Raw genomic sequence first — 17,654 nt, 5'->3', positions numbered from 1 at the left:
GCTGCCTTGCGTAATAGGGGAAAATGGGGAGGGTTAGACAGTAACGTCTTCATCTATAGATATTTATTTTCTACTCTTTTATCAGTCACATGAAACTGACCCCTCAACCCAGCAGTGCAGTAATGTGAGGTTCCTAGCATTCCTTTGCCAGCCAACATTGGCTTGGTACTTACGGGTGCTAGAAAAAATAGGGAGCTTTGCCAGCAACGTAGGGGGCCGATAGGGTCCACAGGCAGGTAATGGGGGATGGGGACATTCTTCTGCCTTGAAATAATGTAAAAAAGACATATAGTTTTTGAATTATTTGCTGCTCCTGACGCTTTCCAGCTTTCAAATGAGGGTCACTTATTAGTAAATGTAATTGCTGTTGAAAGCATCATTTGCTGAACTCCTGGTTGTTACTTTTTAAACAACGTTGCAAAGGTCGGTCTCCTCCAGCCAGTCAGGTCTGTCAGGCTGCTGCCTTGTGTTACATTGTTTCAAGTCAGAGCCACCAGGGCAGTTAATAGATAAGGACTGGCAAACACTATTTCTAATAGCAGTTATTTATACAAGTAAATCAAAAACCATTGCAGTTTTGTAATGAATGTATATTGCAAAGTTGCTTAGAATTAGGTTTTCTGTTATTAGGCAAAAAAATATATATTTTGGGTTGACTTGTGTCTTAAAGGAACAGTAACACCAAAAAATGAAAGTGTATAAAACTAAAATATAATGTGCTGCTGCCCTGCACTGGTAAAAGTTGTGTGTTTACTTCAGAAAGTCTACTATAATTTATATAAATAAGCTGCTATGTAGACATGGAGGCAGCCATTCAAAGGAGAAAAGGCACAGGCACATAGCAGATAACAGATAAAACACTATTGTATTCTACAGAACTTATCTGTTATCTGCTATGTAACCTGTGCCTTTTCTCCTTTTTTTCCAGCTTGAATGGCTGCCCCCATGGCCACACAGCAGCTTATTATATAAATTATAGTAGTGTTACTGTAGCAAACACACCAGCTGTACCGGTGCAGGAATGGCTGCCCCCGGGGCTACACAGCAGCTTATTATATAAATTATGGTAGTGTTACTGTAGCAAACACACCAGTTTTACCAGTGCAGGGCAACAGTGCATTATATTTTTATTACTTTAAAGCTCTTTTATTTTTTGGTGTTACTGTTCCTTTAAGAAGCAATTATGAGAAATGCTTTTTTGACTGGAGGAAATCTACTTAGTTGCAAGAGTTGGATCCAGCAGTACAGCGCGTATCCCATCCCCACTGCATAAAGGCCTCATTCCTATATGAATGTGAGTTTGTAATGTCTATTCCGCAGCCATCACACCCCGCCGAGCAGGGTTACACATGTATTTGCTGTTTCTGTAATACAGAAAGTTAAACAATATGGTTGCGGCTCCGTCCCAAGCCGAGCCATTGTCAGCCGCGCTAATGACTCAAATTACTGTTTCTCTTCTCCATTCACTGCTTTGCATAGACACATTGATCCGCTGGCTGTTCCTCAGCCCCCATTCCCATGCACGCACGCCACCAAAAGGCGCTTATTCCTTTATCACGCCGAGGATCTGAATGCGAAATTAAAAAGCAGATGGCAAGAAATTATTATGTTTCCTCCTAATACTGGGGGAGCAAATTATGCATAATTGTAAAAATGTCATCACACTTTGTAAACACGAAGGCTAAGTGAGTTCGCAGGGCTGCACATCTGTTCCGGGACGTTGTTAAATGGGTAGTAAAACCCGCGCTGATCGGCGCCGAGCATATTAATCGGCGGCATCTCATTAGCCGAGCAGTTACGACTCCTGCTAGGTACATGACTCACACACCATAAAGGAGCTGATAAGCATTTGGCAGGTGATGCACTCAAAAGCGCCAGATTCTTCACGGGGCAACAATCGTACGCTTCTGCCGAGCATTCTACATCGTCAGCAATGGGAGCGTTGCACTGGGTGTTACAATGGGGAGAAAAGCCATTGACGTGCCCTTTATGGGCAACCTGTTAATTCAGAACTAAAAGGTCAAGTGTAAGATTAGTGGGAAACGAATGTCGCAGTCAAACAGGGTAATGTAATTAAAGTTTTGCCTGCATCTAGTAACTCATAGCAACCAAAGAGATGTTTGGTTTCACACAGCTGATCAGCAAATGCGAACTCCTGATTGGTTGCTGTGGGTTACTAGACAGATAGCGACCTTAACCCCTTTATGTAATAAAGACACTAAGTTTGCCCAGTAACATAGAGCAACCAATGAGATGTTTGGTTTCAGACAGCTGACCAGCAGATTCTACCTCCTGATTGGTTGCTGTGGGTTACTAGACAGATAGCGACCTTAAAGGACCTTAACCCCTTTATGTAATAAAGACACTAAGTTTGCCCAGTAGCAGTAACACGTAGCAACCAATGAGATGTTTGGTTTCAGACAGCTGACCAGCAGATGCTACCTCCTGATTGGTTGCTGTGGGTTACTAGACAGATAGCGACCTTAACCCCTTTATGTAATAAAGAAACTAAGTTTGCCCAGTAGCAGTAACACATAGCAACCAATGAGATGTTTGGTTTCACACAGCTGATCAGCAGATGCTACCTCCTGATTGGTTGCTGTGGGTTACTAGACAGATAGCGACCTTAAAGGACCTTAACTCCTTTATGTAATAAAGACACTAAGTTTGCCCAGTAGCAGTAACACGTAGCAACCAATGAGATGTTTGGTTTCAGACAGCTGACCAGCAGATGCTACCTCCTGATTGGTTGCTGTGGGTTACTAGACAGATAGCGACCTTAAAGGACATTAACCCCTTTATGTAATAAAGACACTAAGTTTGCCCAGTAGCAGTAACACGTAGCAACCAATGAGATGTTTGGTTTCAGACAGCTGACCAGCAGATGCTACCTCCTGATTGGTTGCTGTGGGTTACTAGACAGCAACCTTAAAGGACATTAACCCCTTTATGTAATAAAGACATTAAGTTTGCCCAGTAGCAGTAACACATAGCAACCAATGAGATGTTTGGTTTCAGACAGCTGAGTAGCAGATGCTACCTCCTGATTGGTTGCTATGGATTACTAGACAGATAGCAACCTTAAAGGACATTAACCCCCATATGTAATAAAAGACGCTAAGTTTGCCCAGTAGCAGTAAACCATAGCAACCTATAAGATATGTGCTTTTAAACAGGTGACCAGTGAACTCTACCTGCTGCTTGGTTGCTATGTACTACTTCCGGGCAGACTTGGGGCCTTTTATTACATAACTCCCATAAAGTCTATTTCACCAAAATATTACGCACCCCTCCAGTGAAATAGACCCCATTTCTGAGCAAATTCTGGTATGTTTATATTGTGCACATTCCTGAAGCGAAGTAGTTGTAGTCAGGTGCTTAACAGAGTTGTGGGGGGATAAATGGCTTCTGCTAAATTGTAACAAAATCAGAAACAGCGAATACAACAGATCAGACAGATACGGTTTCCAACACCAGTTGTATCGGTGTATAATTAGTGCACATTTTTGCTTAGAATTCCATTTTTTTTTTCTTTCCCATTTATGGGTGAAGTTCCCCCATCCAATTTTACATTTGACATCCATTTTTAATAGGGATATATCAGAGATAATTGCAGCATCATCACAGTTCACATAGATTTGCTAAGTGACACCTCCAGGCTTGTCTCTGGGATCATTTTAGGGGTAAATCTTGTTGCTAGAGTCTAATGATGAAAATAATAAGTTAATACAGGAGCGATTTAATTGGGCAGACAGCGGAGTTAATGAAATAATTATTGCTCTTATGTTTTAGATAATTGCTTTATGTCTTAGCCAACGTTTTTGTATTAATTCCTTTTGAATGTGACTTTTTCCTTTGCGGTTGATGTTAGAATTGTATGATTTTGTGTGTTTCAGAGATGTGCATACTGTAAGCACCTTGGCGCTACTATAAAATGCTGTGAAGAGACTTGTACGCAGACCTACCATTACCCTTGTGCGGCCGGTGCTGGCACTTTTCAGGATCTGAATTGCTTAACCCTTTTGTGTCCGGAGCATATCGACCAAGCACTTGAGAGATGTGAGTATTCTGTGCATAACTCCTCGGTGTTTTACATGGTATGGGGGCGTATGTGGGCATGTTGTCATCTTCTTTCTCTCTCTCCCCTTACCCTTAGCTAAGGAAGATGCAAACTGTGCGTTGTGCGACAGCTCTGGAGACCTGTTGGACCAGCTCTTCTGTACAACTTGCGGGCAGCATTACCATGGCATGTGTCTGGATATTGCAGTGACGCCGCTGAAGCGAGCTGGCTGGCAGTGCCCAGATTGCAAGGTCTGCCAAAACTGCAAGTAAGTCTGAGGGGGCTCTTACATTTCATGTTATTCTTCAGTTTGTACCAGGTGGGTACAAACTCAGTGGGTTTCATGGGCAGCTTTGAAAACAATTGCAAGTAAATGGCAGGGTAAGCCCTACCTTTCCTGCTTTTGTTCCACTGGAAATATCAATATGTATTTTGAGATTGATTTTAGGGGCATCATTGGGAGTATCATTGGGAGATACCATCTTTAGTACTAAAGGGCTTAAATGTATTTTAAAAGAAAAAGCTTAGTCCCATTTAGTGATCACACATCATTTGCAGGTTGCGGGCGGCTTTAGGTTAAGCTCTTCGGCCTTCTCTCCCCGCCCATGACCTAAAACTTTTGGTCTTTTGGCTTCTAAATTTATAGGCCTGCCCCTTTTGTGACATCATTGCAGGGTGGGTCTATAAATACAGGGGAAAAGCGGGGTTGGGAGCGGGCGGGTGAGAGAAAAACTCAACCCACACATCACTAGTCCCAGTAACTGCTAATCACAAGAGCTCCTTTATTAGCCATGTAGGTCTAAATGCCATTGTTTTTGCTTCTAAAGCCCCCATGTTAAGGTCGCCATACACAGCCAGGATTAAAGGAACACTGTCATTAATAGAGCTTCTCCAGCAGAATCCTGAATTGTAATGTTTTTCAAAAACACAAACAGATTTTTTTATGTTTAATTTTGAAATTTCACATGGGGCTAGCCATATTCTTCATTTCCCAGGGTGCCACAGTCCTTCAGACCAACCAAGAGATCCTCTGGTGTTTTGGCAGACCAATCCATCCCTGGACTTTTCCATTTCAAGCCCACCCCCTGTCATTTTGTGAAGCATTAACCTAGAAGAATCTAATATGGGAGGTGGCAGTCAGAGACCAGTGAATATGTGGCAGGCAGCGTGGAGTGGCTGTACATGCCAAATAGCAGGCAAAGCAGTGCCAGAAACAGCTACGTCTGGCATGTGGCATGCAAATATCACAATTTAGGGTCCCCTTAAAGCCCTTTCCAGACATTTGTACAAGCATCTGCCGCTGATACAGAAAAGTTTTGAAATCACCATCTGCCGTGTGGCCTGTGGCACAGGGGGGCAGATGCTTTGACTGGCAGAGTGGTCTGTTCAGATATTACATAGAATTCGCTTGCTAGGGGAGTATTTCATTCTTGCTAAATGAGATGTGTTAAGTTGTGCGCTCCCAGACACAGCCCTTCCAAACTTTCAGGCGGAATTATAATGCGTTTACTGCTCCATGTTCTTGGCTGCAATATCTCTGTGCTGGAGTTTAATGCTCTGTCGCTTCATATACACAGTAAACCAAGTATTGCCTCTATACTGATGGGATCCAGGTCTACTTGTGCGCAGACTCTGTATAGTAATTTGTGACTTGGCTTTCTGGCTATTTCCTTCTGGAAGGCCCATTGATCCTTAGCAAAATATAATTTTACCATTTTACATCTAGTCTGGGCCCGAGACCCGGGTTGCTCATCCATAGCTCTGTGGTCTAAAGCTGCTGCTCTCATTTGAGCTTCCCTTCAAGATTAGATCTTAAAAAACTTAAATGCAAAAATGCAGTATCTAAAAGCTGGGGAGTTTAAAAGATACAGGTATGGGATTAATTATCCAGAAACCCATTATCCAGAAAGTTTTCAAATTACAGGAAGCCCACCTCCCACAGACTCCATTCAAAGCAAATCATTCTAATTTTTAAGAATGATTCCCTTTTCTATGTAATGATAAAATAGTACCTGTACTTGATCCCAACTAAGATATAATTACCCCTTATTTGGGGGCAGAACAGCCCTATTGGGTTTATTTAATGGTTAAATGATTCCCTTTTCTCTGTAATAATAAAACAGTACCTGTACTTGATCCCAACTAAGATATAATTACCCCTTATTGGGGGCAGAACAGCCCTATTGGGTTTATTTAATGGTTAAATGATTCCCTTTTCTCTGTAATAATAAAACAGTACCTGTACTTGATCCCAACTAAGATATAATTACCCCTTATTGGGGGCAAAACAGCCCTATTGGGTCCCTTACCAGGCAATACAATTTCAGAATACAAATACAATTTTATATTTGATCATAGTGACCAATGAGTAAAAACATGTAATACGCTGAGTGGCTCTGTAGGGCCTGCAAGCCTACTTACACCTAATGCTCTGTTCTCTCTAGGCACTCTGGGGATGATAACCAGATGCTTGTATGTGACACTTGTGATAAAGGATACCATACGTTTTGCCTGCAGCCCGTAATGGACTCTGTTCCAACAAATGGCTGGAAATGTAAGGTGAGTAAGACATGAGCTTATAGGAGACATAAAATGGGAAAAAAACCTAATCCTGTAGGCAATTATGAATAATATACGGTGCTGGTTTCACTTTGGGCTAAACATTAATCCTATTTGTAAAAATGGCCCCTTTATTGGTGCTCCCTATAGATCCTATCGGTGGGCGGGACTAGTGGGGTTTTGGTGAAATTTCTCAATAAATCAGTCCGAAACAAGGCTGCTGCCTTGTCACATTGTTTCCTATGCCAGAGCCCCCAGGGCAGGGAATAGAAAAGGACAGATAAACACTGCTTCTAATAGCAGTTACATATACAAATAAGTCAAAAACCATTGCAAATTTGTAATGACCGTATATTGCACATTTTTAACATCTCTGTCAACTCTTCCCTGCAGAACTGTAGAATATGTACAGAGTGTGGGACCCGGACGAGCAGCCTTTGGCACCTCAACTGTTTGTTATGTGACCCCTGTTTCCAGCAGCAAGTCAGCTTGCCGTGCCCAATCTGTGACAAACCCTTACAGCCTGAGCTACAGAAAGACATGCTGCATTGCCATGTGTGCAAAAGGTAACCTTCTCCTCATCTCCAAATAATGCAGGGCTGGTAGCAATATACTATACAGGAGAAAAGCAGGACTATACTGAGGGTGAAACCTGCACATTATAGTAAGCTTCAGTAAGCAGAGGGGAATGCCAGGTATAGAGATATTGTATTTCTTTGTACAGCAACTTAAGGACTTTTCTGCTGAACTGAAAAGTACAGGGTATTGCCTGAGCTGCCATAGATTTTTAAGCTCTCTCTCTGCACAGAGACATACCATAAAGCTACTGGCATTGGGCATACTGATGTTTTTTTGTACATATAATGAGCAGACATAGGGGGCTGTTCCTGCTGAATTGTGCTTAGTACAGGGGAATCCCTATGCTGCCATAGTTTTATGGTATCTCTCTGTACAGGCTATGAGCAAACTTAGGGGGCTGTTCCTGCTGAATTGGGCTTAGTACAGGGGAATCCCTATGCTGCCATAGTTTTATGGTATCTCTCTGTACAGGCTATGAGCAAACTTAGGGGGCTGTTCCTGCTGAATTGTGCTTAGTACAGGGGAATCCCTATGCTGCCAGAGTTTTATGGTATCTCTCTGTACAGGCTATGAGCAAACTTAGGGGGCTGTTCCTGCTGAATTGGGCTTAGTACAGGGGAATCCCTATGCTGCCATAGTTTTATGGTATCTCTCTGTACAGGCTATGAGCAAACTTAGGGGCTGTTCCTGCTGAATTGTGCTTAGTACAGGGGAATCCCTATGCTGCCAGAGTTTTATGGTATCTCTCTGTACAGGCTATGAGCAAACTTAGGGGGCTGTTCCTGCTGAATTGGGCTTAGTACAGGGGAATCCCTATGCTGCCATAGTCTTATGGTATCTCTCTGTACAGGCTATGAGCAAACTTAGGGGGCTGTTCCTGCTGAATTGTGCTTAGTACAGGGGAATCCCTATGCTGCCATAGTTTTATGGTATCTCTCTGTACAGGCTATGAGCAAACTTAGGGAGCTGTTCCTGCTGAATTGTGCTTAGTACAGGGGAATCCCTATGCTGCCATGCTATATCCAATTATCTACTTTACCCCACCCCCATGGACACTTCTATGTACAGTTCATCATACACTGATACATTTATAGGTGGATTCATCTAGACTGTGAAAAATGTACAGAAAATGATATAGATGATCAGTTAAAAGAAGACTATGCGTGCACTTTGTGTAAACAACTTGCCGAGGAAGCTGAGCCTGGTGATCACTGTGTTGGAATGGAAGTAACCGAATCAAACAACGGTTAGTGCACTTGATTCCTTTTTTTTTTTTTTGGAGGGGGGAGGGAAATAATTGCTATGGAGTTACAGTTTTTAGTTCTCTTTTTCATTTACACTGTTAGTTAGATTTATGAATTTAGAACAGTTCTACTCTTTCTAATTCTTTTTTTAATTTAATTATCCATACCTGTTATAAATGTATTTAAAAATCTGAGCTGTCAATCATATATTGTCTGCCCCGCCTCTATGCCTCCGGCATAGAGGCGGGGCAGGAAATATATGATTGACACTCACTCATCTGAGAAGGCCTCTGTGTTAGTGATGCATGGATCAGCCTGAAACCTGTGAGTTTAACTGTGGCTCATATGTATTCAGTGCAACACTTTTTTCTAGCAGATTGTAGTCTTATTCTACCCACAGCCCTTCCTGACCATGTTGCCAGTTTACCTCCTTCAACAGCCAACTTCTATAAATGTAATTGCCCCTTCCCTGTCCCACCCCTGTAGTGATGGGTGGGTTGGGTGCTGGCGTATAAGGCATGATGGTGCAGTGGATTGGGTTGGGTCCAGGTTAGGGTTAATCAATTACTCAATGCAGTTGGACAAAATATTATGCATTGTAATTGTATTTATTGTTTTGTTAATATTTTCCATATAAAGAGCATTATATGTTAAACATACTATTTGCTGCCTTTTTGTGGTTAGTAGGTGTGCATTGAGTAATTGATTTTCTATTAATATTCTGTTTGCCCCTATGTGGGCTTGGGGAACAGATTCTCAAGGAAAGAAGAAATGAATGTGTAAAGCCACATATAACTGTAGGCTAAAGGTGCTTTGTGTAGATACTAACAGAATCATGTATGTTAAGTTTGCACAGGAGAAATGGAGATGGATACTGGTAGAAAAACGACATTTCAAGATAAAGCACTTAATCACAATAATATTGCTCCGGATTCAACAACTGTTTGCATCACTGAAGGTATAATAATACTCCTTGACTTCTTCACAATAATATCTCTTTGTGTGTTTGTGTGTACACTGTGCTATAAAGAGAAGGCTATTCACCATAGACAGCGATTAAATGTTTTAATGATGAGTTCCCACGCTCTTTACTTACTCTACTTTATTTAGCCATGTATCCATAGTTTCTAAAATATCTATGTCGTCAAATGGTTCACCCCAAATCTCCTCCAGTTGACCAAGATTGGTTTCTAGGAGTATCTAGGGGAGTAATTAGGCATTCTACACTTTCTCCAAGTGGCCTTTAGGCTGTGTGCCCCTTAGGGGTTACTATGTTATAGAATAGCCAATTCTAAGTAATTTTTCAATTGGCCTTTATATTTTTGTAATTCTTTCCCTTCTTGTAGCTTTTAAATGGGGGTCACTGACTCTGACAGTCAGAAATCTATTGCCCTATGAGGCTACAGTTTTATTGTCATTGTTAGTTTTATAACTAATTTTTATATTTAGACCCTCTCCTATTCACATTCCTGTCTCTCATTCAAACCACTCCCTGGTTGCTAAGGTAGTTTGGACCCTAGCAACCAGATAGCTGCTTAAACTCCAAACTGGAGAGCTGCTGAACAAACACTAAAATAATGAAAAAACTACAAATAATAAAAAAAATCAAGACCAATTGCAAATAGTCTCATAATATTACTTATTACATCATACTGAAAGTTAACTCAAAGGTCTCTTCAGGCTTTCTCAGTTCTACTTTGGGTGCATTTCCCAAATGAAATTGATTGTTTTCAAGGTAATTTTCTTTAGATCCCAGCAAAAAGAACTTTTATGCACTGTAATATCCTAAATGTTTAAAATAAATAAATGGCATTGTGTCTAGTTTATTCCCAATAAACCTTGTGGTTAGGGTGTAATATATGGAAGTACTGCAGGCACTATTGCATAGGGCAAAGTACTATGTCTTTTGGATGAGAACTTATTATGACAACTTTCTTTGCCGACCCTTAAAATGTACCGTTTTATTGCAGAGACACCATTGCACAATGAAAAAGCTAAATTGGAAAATGATTTTTCCCACTCAGACGATCCAGAAGAAATGGAAACCTCTCATGCTGAAATTGAAAACCCAATGCCAGAAGGGGTCAAGGAGAAGGCTGAAAGGGAAAGACACTTGCTACTACCGCAGTCTGTTTCCCGGCACGACGGGCCAAAGTCTGTTCTGCCGCCAGAAACGGAGGCTTCTGTAAAGGATAAAACAGCATCAAAAACCCTGGAGGTTTCTCATAAATCTCCCATGTCTGAGAGCAAGGTGGAGTCTTGTTCAAAGATGGCTGAGCACTTTGATTCAACTGGGGGTCACGAAGGCACTGCGCAAGAGAACAATGATCCTCTTGTTCCTGAAACCCCTCATGTGGGGGAAATGGAGGCCACCCCTACCAGCGAATCGTTAACGGAAGCCGGTTCACCCTTCGTCGACAAAGCTTTAAAATCGCCCGCGGGCATGGATTCTCCCGTCACATCTGTTGACACGAGTAAGACCAGTGTGTCCTCCTCCCCAGCAGTTTCCATAGACTTTCATCCTTCCCATGACCTCTATCAAAGCCAGACTCCTGTCACTTCGCATAGCACAGGGAATGCCTTTCCAACCACCTTTATCTCTGTGACTCCAAAAATTGGCATGGGTAAGCCAGCTATCACCAAAAGGAAGTTTTCTCCCGGCAGACCCAGATCGCGACAGGTAACTATTTTCAGCTGTTTTGAGGAGAGATTTGCCTTTTTCTAACCATGAATGTTAAAAGAAAACTGTCAATTCTGTATTTTGTTCTCAAGTTGCTTCTTGTACAGCGCATGCGATTTCGGATATCTCTGGTTCCAAAGGAAAATTGGCCCCTCTGGATTCCTGAGAAACTTCTGCTGATATTAATTTGGTCATTATGTTGGCTTGGTTCTGGGCATATGGGCTTATATGGGTCATTGTGTGACTGCTGCCTTCAACACTGTCTGGGTTTTTTTTCCTGAGTTGGATGGCTTTTTGATGTATTTGGCTTCTTACATATGGAGTTGTCCTGTGTCTCTTGCCTCAGCACTGCTATGGCGTGTTGCCTTCTCTTTGGGATAGAGAACTGGTTCAGAAAGCAAAAAATGACTGAATAAAATATGTATGTACAAATACAATGCATAACTAAGTGCTTAAAGTGGTTGTTCACCTTTAAATTAACACTTGTAGACCAGGGGTCCCCAACCTTTCTTACTCGTGAGCTACAGTCAAATGTAAAAAGACTTGGAGAGCAACACAAGCACCATAAAAGTTCATGGAGGAGCCAAATAAGGGCTGTGATTGGCTATTAGGGGCCTCTATGCACCCTATCAGCTTACAGGGGCTTTATTTGGTAGGAAATCTTGTTTTTATTCAACCAAAACTTGCCCCCAAGTCAGGAATTAAAAAATAACTCCCTGGTTTGGGGGCACTGAGAGCAACATCCAAGGGGTTGGGGAGCAACATGTTGCCCCCGAGCCACTGGTTGGGGATCACTGATGTAGAGAGAGCTATTGTCAGAGAATTTGCAATTGGTCTTCATTTATTTGCGGTTTTTGAATTATTTAGCTTTTTATTCAGCAGCCCTCCAGTTTGGAATTTCTAGTTGCTAGGATCAATTTAACCTAGCAACCAAGCAGTGGTTTAAAAGGCAGAAACATGAATAGAGGAGGGCCTAAATAAAATAAAGGTAGCCATACACGTAGCATTAATGATCTTTCATGCAACCATTAGGCTATTCTGTAATATACTAAACGTTAACCTGAAGGTGAACCATCCCTTTAAGTGTCAAAATGCCACCAAAGTGTCCCAGTTTTTATTGGAGTGTTAAACTGATGGCATGGTATAACCTGAGTGTAAACAGAAGGCTATAGTGGTAAAACATAGTACCGCAGAACTACAAAGCTCTGCATTCTTCTACGCTTTTGCCTATGTCTGGACTGAGCCACAAAACACAAATGAGTGATCTAACCAGGCCAAGGTGTAAATGCTTTTCACTTTCAATATAATTCCTGGAAGAATCACAAACTGTTCAGATCTGAACTATTCCATTTAGGGACCAATTAGGTAATAGCTGCGCCATAGTATAATATAAAAACATGCATTTTAGACCACCGGGCCAGGTAGTCGGCAGCATATCTTCTTGTTTTTTTTACTGCCCCATTTTTGACCATCATTTATTAATGATTATGTTTTATATCTGGACTGTAGCCTCTTTCATAGTAGCCTCAACAAATCTCTTATTGGTGTTTTTGTTTAAACAGAGGTCAATGTGCCTTTTGCCTTGGTCAGTCTCAAACATCTTATACTTATATAGATATTACAAAGGACTCTAGATTTATAATACACTTATACTCTTTTACTCTTGTCCTTACCGAGATTTATTACTTCTGCCTGCTAATCTGCTGTGTGGTCTTCACGGGTGTTAACCTCCACACACTTACCTTTAGAATTTAACTTTGCACAGAGGAAGCCTATTGAGGCATTTATGGCACCTCTCTGTACAGGCTATGGGCAAACGTAAGGCGGTCGTACAGAGGCAGATTTAAGCTGCCGAGTCAGCCCCTTTAGACCAGTTGGCGGCTTATCTGTCTGTGTATGGAGCCCTGCGATGGTCCTACCTGACCGATATCTGCCCAAAAATCACCCAGATGTTCATTGGGCAGGTTTCATTTTCTTGTCAGATTGAGGTCCATATCAGCTTGTTGGCCTGATGGCCGGTATCCCTATTGTTGCCATTCAATCATTTGGCCCAGGGCCAGATATTCAGATCAGCCTATTGCCAACCCTAGGTAGGCATTTTGGGGAAAGATACACTCATTTGGCAACCTCGCCAAAGAGCAGATCTTATAATGTATGGCCAGCTTTAGCGGCTGCCATTTATTATCGCTAGATCTCGCCTGTAAGACTATAAGAATGGAACTAGAGCTAGTGGTGGCACCCTGACAGTTATAGTTTAAGTCTGGGCCCCTCACCCTTATGGCATAGCCGACTTACATTGCAAACCGTTACTGTACCCACAGATTATTAAACCTGTACAGTCCCTTGGGAGTATACCTGGAGTATAGCTGTACTTATGCCCTGTACATATTATCATTGGTTCTTAGAGTCTCTGCAATATTAGGCATATTCTATCCACTGGATAAGATCAAGGTGCATCGTACAGGGTGCAGTGCTTATTTAGGGGTTTATGAAGCAAATGAGAAGGATTAGCCTGATTATAAAATATTTAATTGCAGCTCAGGTAGAGTTTTCTGTGAAATAGATTTGAATGCATCTGCACCTTTAAAAATCTATCATTAATAACCCATGAGAATGACACGAATGTGCCATGGTGTCTTTACTGGATGTCTCGGGCGGCTCGTGCTGCAGTTGTTTAACAGCAAGGCTATTGTCATTCTGCTTTTAATGTGCTTTTGTCATGAGAATCCATTATCTGGTTCTGTATGAAAGAGCATTCATATCGGCTTAGTTTTGTGGAGCTCCAATTTGGCGAATAAACCCCTTTCTGTGCTGAAATTCAAATGCAGGTGAAGGTTTTCAGCCATTAAAGCAGACCTGTCACCCTAAGAAATAATTCAAAATTGATCTCTGTTGTGTTTGTCAAACAAAATCAACTTCACTTACACTATACACATTATTTTAATCATATTTTCTTCAGCCTTGGAATTCACAATTGCAGCAAGCAGGCATGCGCCATTTTGTGGGCACTGTTAGTAAGGCAAGCTTTGTATCATGCCAATATCTTGTTTCTGTGGCATAATCGGGGGGCTGATGCACCTAGATGGTGAGGGGGGGGGGGAATGTGAGGAGTGTAACAACATCTAAGTTCTGAATTGAAAGTGAAAGTAAGGCATGGAGGCGGGGCAGTCAGTTTGATTGACAGCTGGGATTTTGAAATGCCTTTATAGTGGGTATAAAAAAAATGAGTTTGAGTTTCATGTTTAATTTTAAAATGGCTTTTATTATACAACTTGTTATCTCTGGGTTACAGGCCCCCTTCAAAGTTTTAGGAGGACTGTAGGGACTTGTCCTTGTAGGTTCACTGATGGCCCTAATGTCCAATGATGAATTGGTCTAGACTAGCCTCATTGTATAGGTTGTCCCTAATCAATTCTGGGAAATGTAGAGTAAATGATGACTTTTTCTTGCCGAACTCCACTGATTATGGCTGGTATCATGCCTGAAGAAGAGTCGTAAGGAGCCCAAATAGCTTGCGTTTTGCAATCTACATATCAAGCTAATGCGACGTATGACTCGGCCAACATGATTGTAATTTCACAGATTGCCACTTACATCCATGGCTTTATCATTTTAAGATGTACCCATTCGTAGGTTTAAAGGAGACATAAAGGATAAACAAAAAAAACCTCTAATCTTGTAGGCAATAATGAATAATATATGGTGCTGGTTTCACGTTGGGCTACAAATGTATAATATCTGTAAAAATGAAATGGCCCTTTATTGGCGATCCGTATAGATCCTCTCAAGTCCCTGTTTGTGTTTCAAATGAAAGGTGGGCGTGTCTAATGGTCACTGCCAGAAGCACAATAGGAGGAGGATAGCCAATCACAGCCCTGCAGGTATATAAGCAAAGAAAGGCTTAAGTACCCTATCAGGCCAGTCTAGATGCTGATTGGTCCCCCCCTCCCTGCACAGCCTGGGAAAGGAGGCAGCAGGAAGTGGAAAGAATGGGCGGGGCTAATATGATTTTTGCAAAAACTTTCGAAAGAATCGGCCCAAAACACTACTTTTTAAAGCCCATTCTTTCTGTAATTAGATGAGTACAATACATTTGCACAGTATTGGTTTTCACACAATGTCCCCTTTAAATGAGATGGAAAGGCTAATAAAGAGTTAATCTCAAGCTGCAGGCATACCTTCAGTTCTCTCAATAGTGCCCTTAAGTCTCCCCATATTTCACCTGTTCAGATGATCAGAAACCAAACTGGAAGAAAAAACGCTGAGCTGGGTAAAGAAAGTTCCCATAATGCCTCACTCCTGCACCCAGACCGGTGTACATGCTCAGTTTGTAAGACTATGAGTCAGCTTCCTGCTGATTTGCTCAGATCCACATTCCTAAGGGGGGGGGGAGTGAGTTCTTAGCATTCTTGAGGGAGGGGGGAGCAGGAGAAAGGAGAGAGCTGTGTGTCTCTGGCAGAGGAAAACAGACACAAGAAATATTTTGACGGAGAACGTTTCTGTGAGTGCTTCTGATAATGCTTATTTAGTTTTTACCTTTCTTTCTCCTTTAAAGAATAAGCCTTGCTTTATTATAAAGAGTTAGATGTTCCTTTTCTCTTTAAAATTGGATTGCTCCCATTGCTGGGCAACCCAATAATACAGAACTTTTGGGGATAGTGCAAGTAGGAAACGGCCAACTGAACTCTCCATATCCACAGTGACTCTCCTCCCCTATGGCTTCCATCTGAGCGAGACCTCTCGTTGCAGTTTGCCTGGTCCCCCCCGCATTAGCTGCACGCTTGCATGTGTATACCTGCGTGCCAGTGTCGCTCCGCTTGCCCGCGCCATTCACGCTGCTTTCTGTTTGCATTTTAGGTATTGTCAAAGCTTTAATAAAGGCATATCTAGGCTTATTATTAGGAACAAATATATGTAATAATGTTACAGCTGTGTAATTCTGCCACAATTGAACCTATTATTGGGAATCGGAGCAGCAATTAGTACGTTTCTTATATTCATTCCCGGTTTTATTATCCTTCTCAAGGGAACCCTGTCTGCCTCCCCTTTGTCCCTGAAGGAGGTTAATGCCTGTTTTATTGGGCTGGCTCCACTCCCTTCCAGCTATCGATCCAAAGAGTTCACAATTACGAATGGAAACCTGCCCATTCTAAATGTGTTTCTGTATATATAATAAATGTCACTGGAGTTAATTTGTAGCAGAGATAAGCAGGCTTCAGGTTTGGTATAGCTGCAGGCCGCAGTGCTATAGATACTGCTCTTTGCCTGTTACCCTTATACCAATACACAGTGTTTTGGGTTGCAATTATATAATAAGTTGTTTGTTCAATTAACCACACAGAAGTACTGAAACTTAGTTATACAGAATATGGCAAGAGTAAAGGCTGCAGAGGAAAAAATGGCAAAGGGGGCTATAATAGGAGGGGAACTGAAGTGCACCTTAAGGTGGCCATACACGGGCCAATTCTAACTGCCGATATCAGTCCCTTAGACCGACTCGGCAGCTTATCGGCCCATGTAGGGGCACAAACGACGAGCCTGCCCGACCAATATCTGGCCTGAAATCGTCCAGATCTCGATCAGCCGATCAGCCCATAAAACCCTGCTTCATCTAAATAAACCATTTTCATATAAATATACAGTTTTATTAGCATGTGCTATTGGGTAATCTTACTAAGGCCCGCCCCCTGGGATCATAGGATTCACAGTGCACACAAACATGCCAAGGCACACATACATGCTAGGCCCCATCAGCCAATGAATGGGTAGAGTTCTGCCTTTTGCTCCTGTACTACTTCCTGTTACAGTCAGAGCTGCATAATAGAAAATATTTGCAATATAGTTAGCAAAAATGTTATCTATAAAGGTTGGAGTGGGCAGATGTCTAACATAATAGCTAGAACACTACTTCCTGCTTTCAGCTCTCTAACCTCTTAGTTAGTCAGTGACTTTAGGAGGGGCACATGGGACATAACTGTCAGTTAGTTTGTGAGCACGCAGGTCAGATTCAAAAGCAAACTAACTGACAGTTATGTCCCATAATCCCCACCCCTTGCATCACTGATTGCTTACTGACTGCTAACCGCTATAAAGGAGGAAGCAGTGTTCTGCCTATTATGTTAGACATCTGCCTAATCGAGCCTTTATAGAGTACATTTTTGCCTAACTAATTATATTGAAGTCATTTTTTATTTTGCGCAGTCTGTCTATTTTTACAAAGTTTCATTTTTACACTGATGGGCTTGCTGTTGGGGAGCTGTGCAGGGGAGCTGGGGGTTCAGTGAATGTGCAGTTGGGGAGCGCATTGGGATGCTGCTCTACATGTCGCTTCCTCCATGGCGGGGGGTTTTAGCAGGAGCCGTTTTATCCACCAAAGGGATAAGGCTGATTCCCTCTACCCCCAGTTCAGCTTTCTGGGGAGAATGTTCAGTAGTGCTCCATCCCTTAATGCTTAATGCTTTCCATAGGCGTTGCATGCAGCCCTCCTGAAGAGACGGCGCCATTCTCCTTCCCTCGCTAAACATGCTCATCC

The 17,654-nt window shown here is 42.0% G+C and overlaps 1 protein-coding gene across 10 annotated transcripts in view; it reads left to right on the top strand.

Moving 5' to 3' along the window:
- Positions 1 to 17,654, top strand: part of kmt2c (lysine methyltransferase 2C) — a 129,840-nt gene that overhangs the window by 68,900 nt on the left and 43,286 nt on the right. For all 10 annotated transcript variants that reach the window (XM_031904513.1, XM_031904514.1, XM_031904519.1 and 7 more), the window contains exons 7-13: positions 3,897 to 4,059; positions 4,157 to 4,328; positions 6,505 to 6,619; positions 7,013 to 7,185; positions 8,293 to 8,444; positions 9,290 to 9,400; positions 10,413 to 11,122. In XM_031904513.1, coding sequence (XP_031760373.1) covers positions 3,897 to 4,059; positions 4,157 to 4,328; positions 6,505 to 6,619; positions 7,013 to 7,185; positions 8,293 to 8,444; positions 9,290 to 9,400; positions 10,413 to 11,122 — 1,596 coding nt within the window. The remainder of the gene's footprint in view (positions 1 to 3,896; positions 4,060 to 4,156; positions 4,329 to 6,504; positions 6,620 to 7,012; positions 7,186 to 8,292; positions 8,445 to 9,289; positions 9,401 to 10,412; positions 11,123 to 17,654) is intronic.

This window comes from Xenopus tropicalis, chromosome 6, assembly GCF_000004195.4.
Source record: "Xenopus tropicalis strain Nigerian chromosome 6, UCB_Xtro_10.0, whole genome shotgun sequence".
Lineage (NCBI taxonomy): Eukaryota > Metazoa > Chordata > Amphibia > Anura > Pipidae > Xenopus > Xenopus tropicalis.
This window is presented reverse-complemented; position numbering and strand designations above follow the sequence as displayed.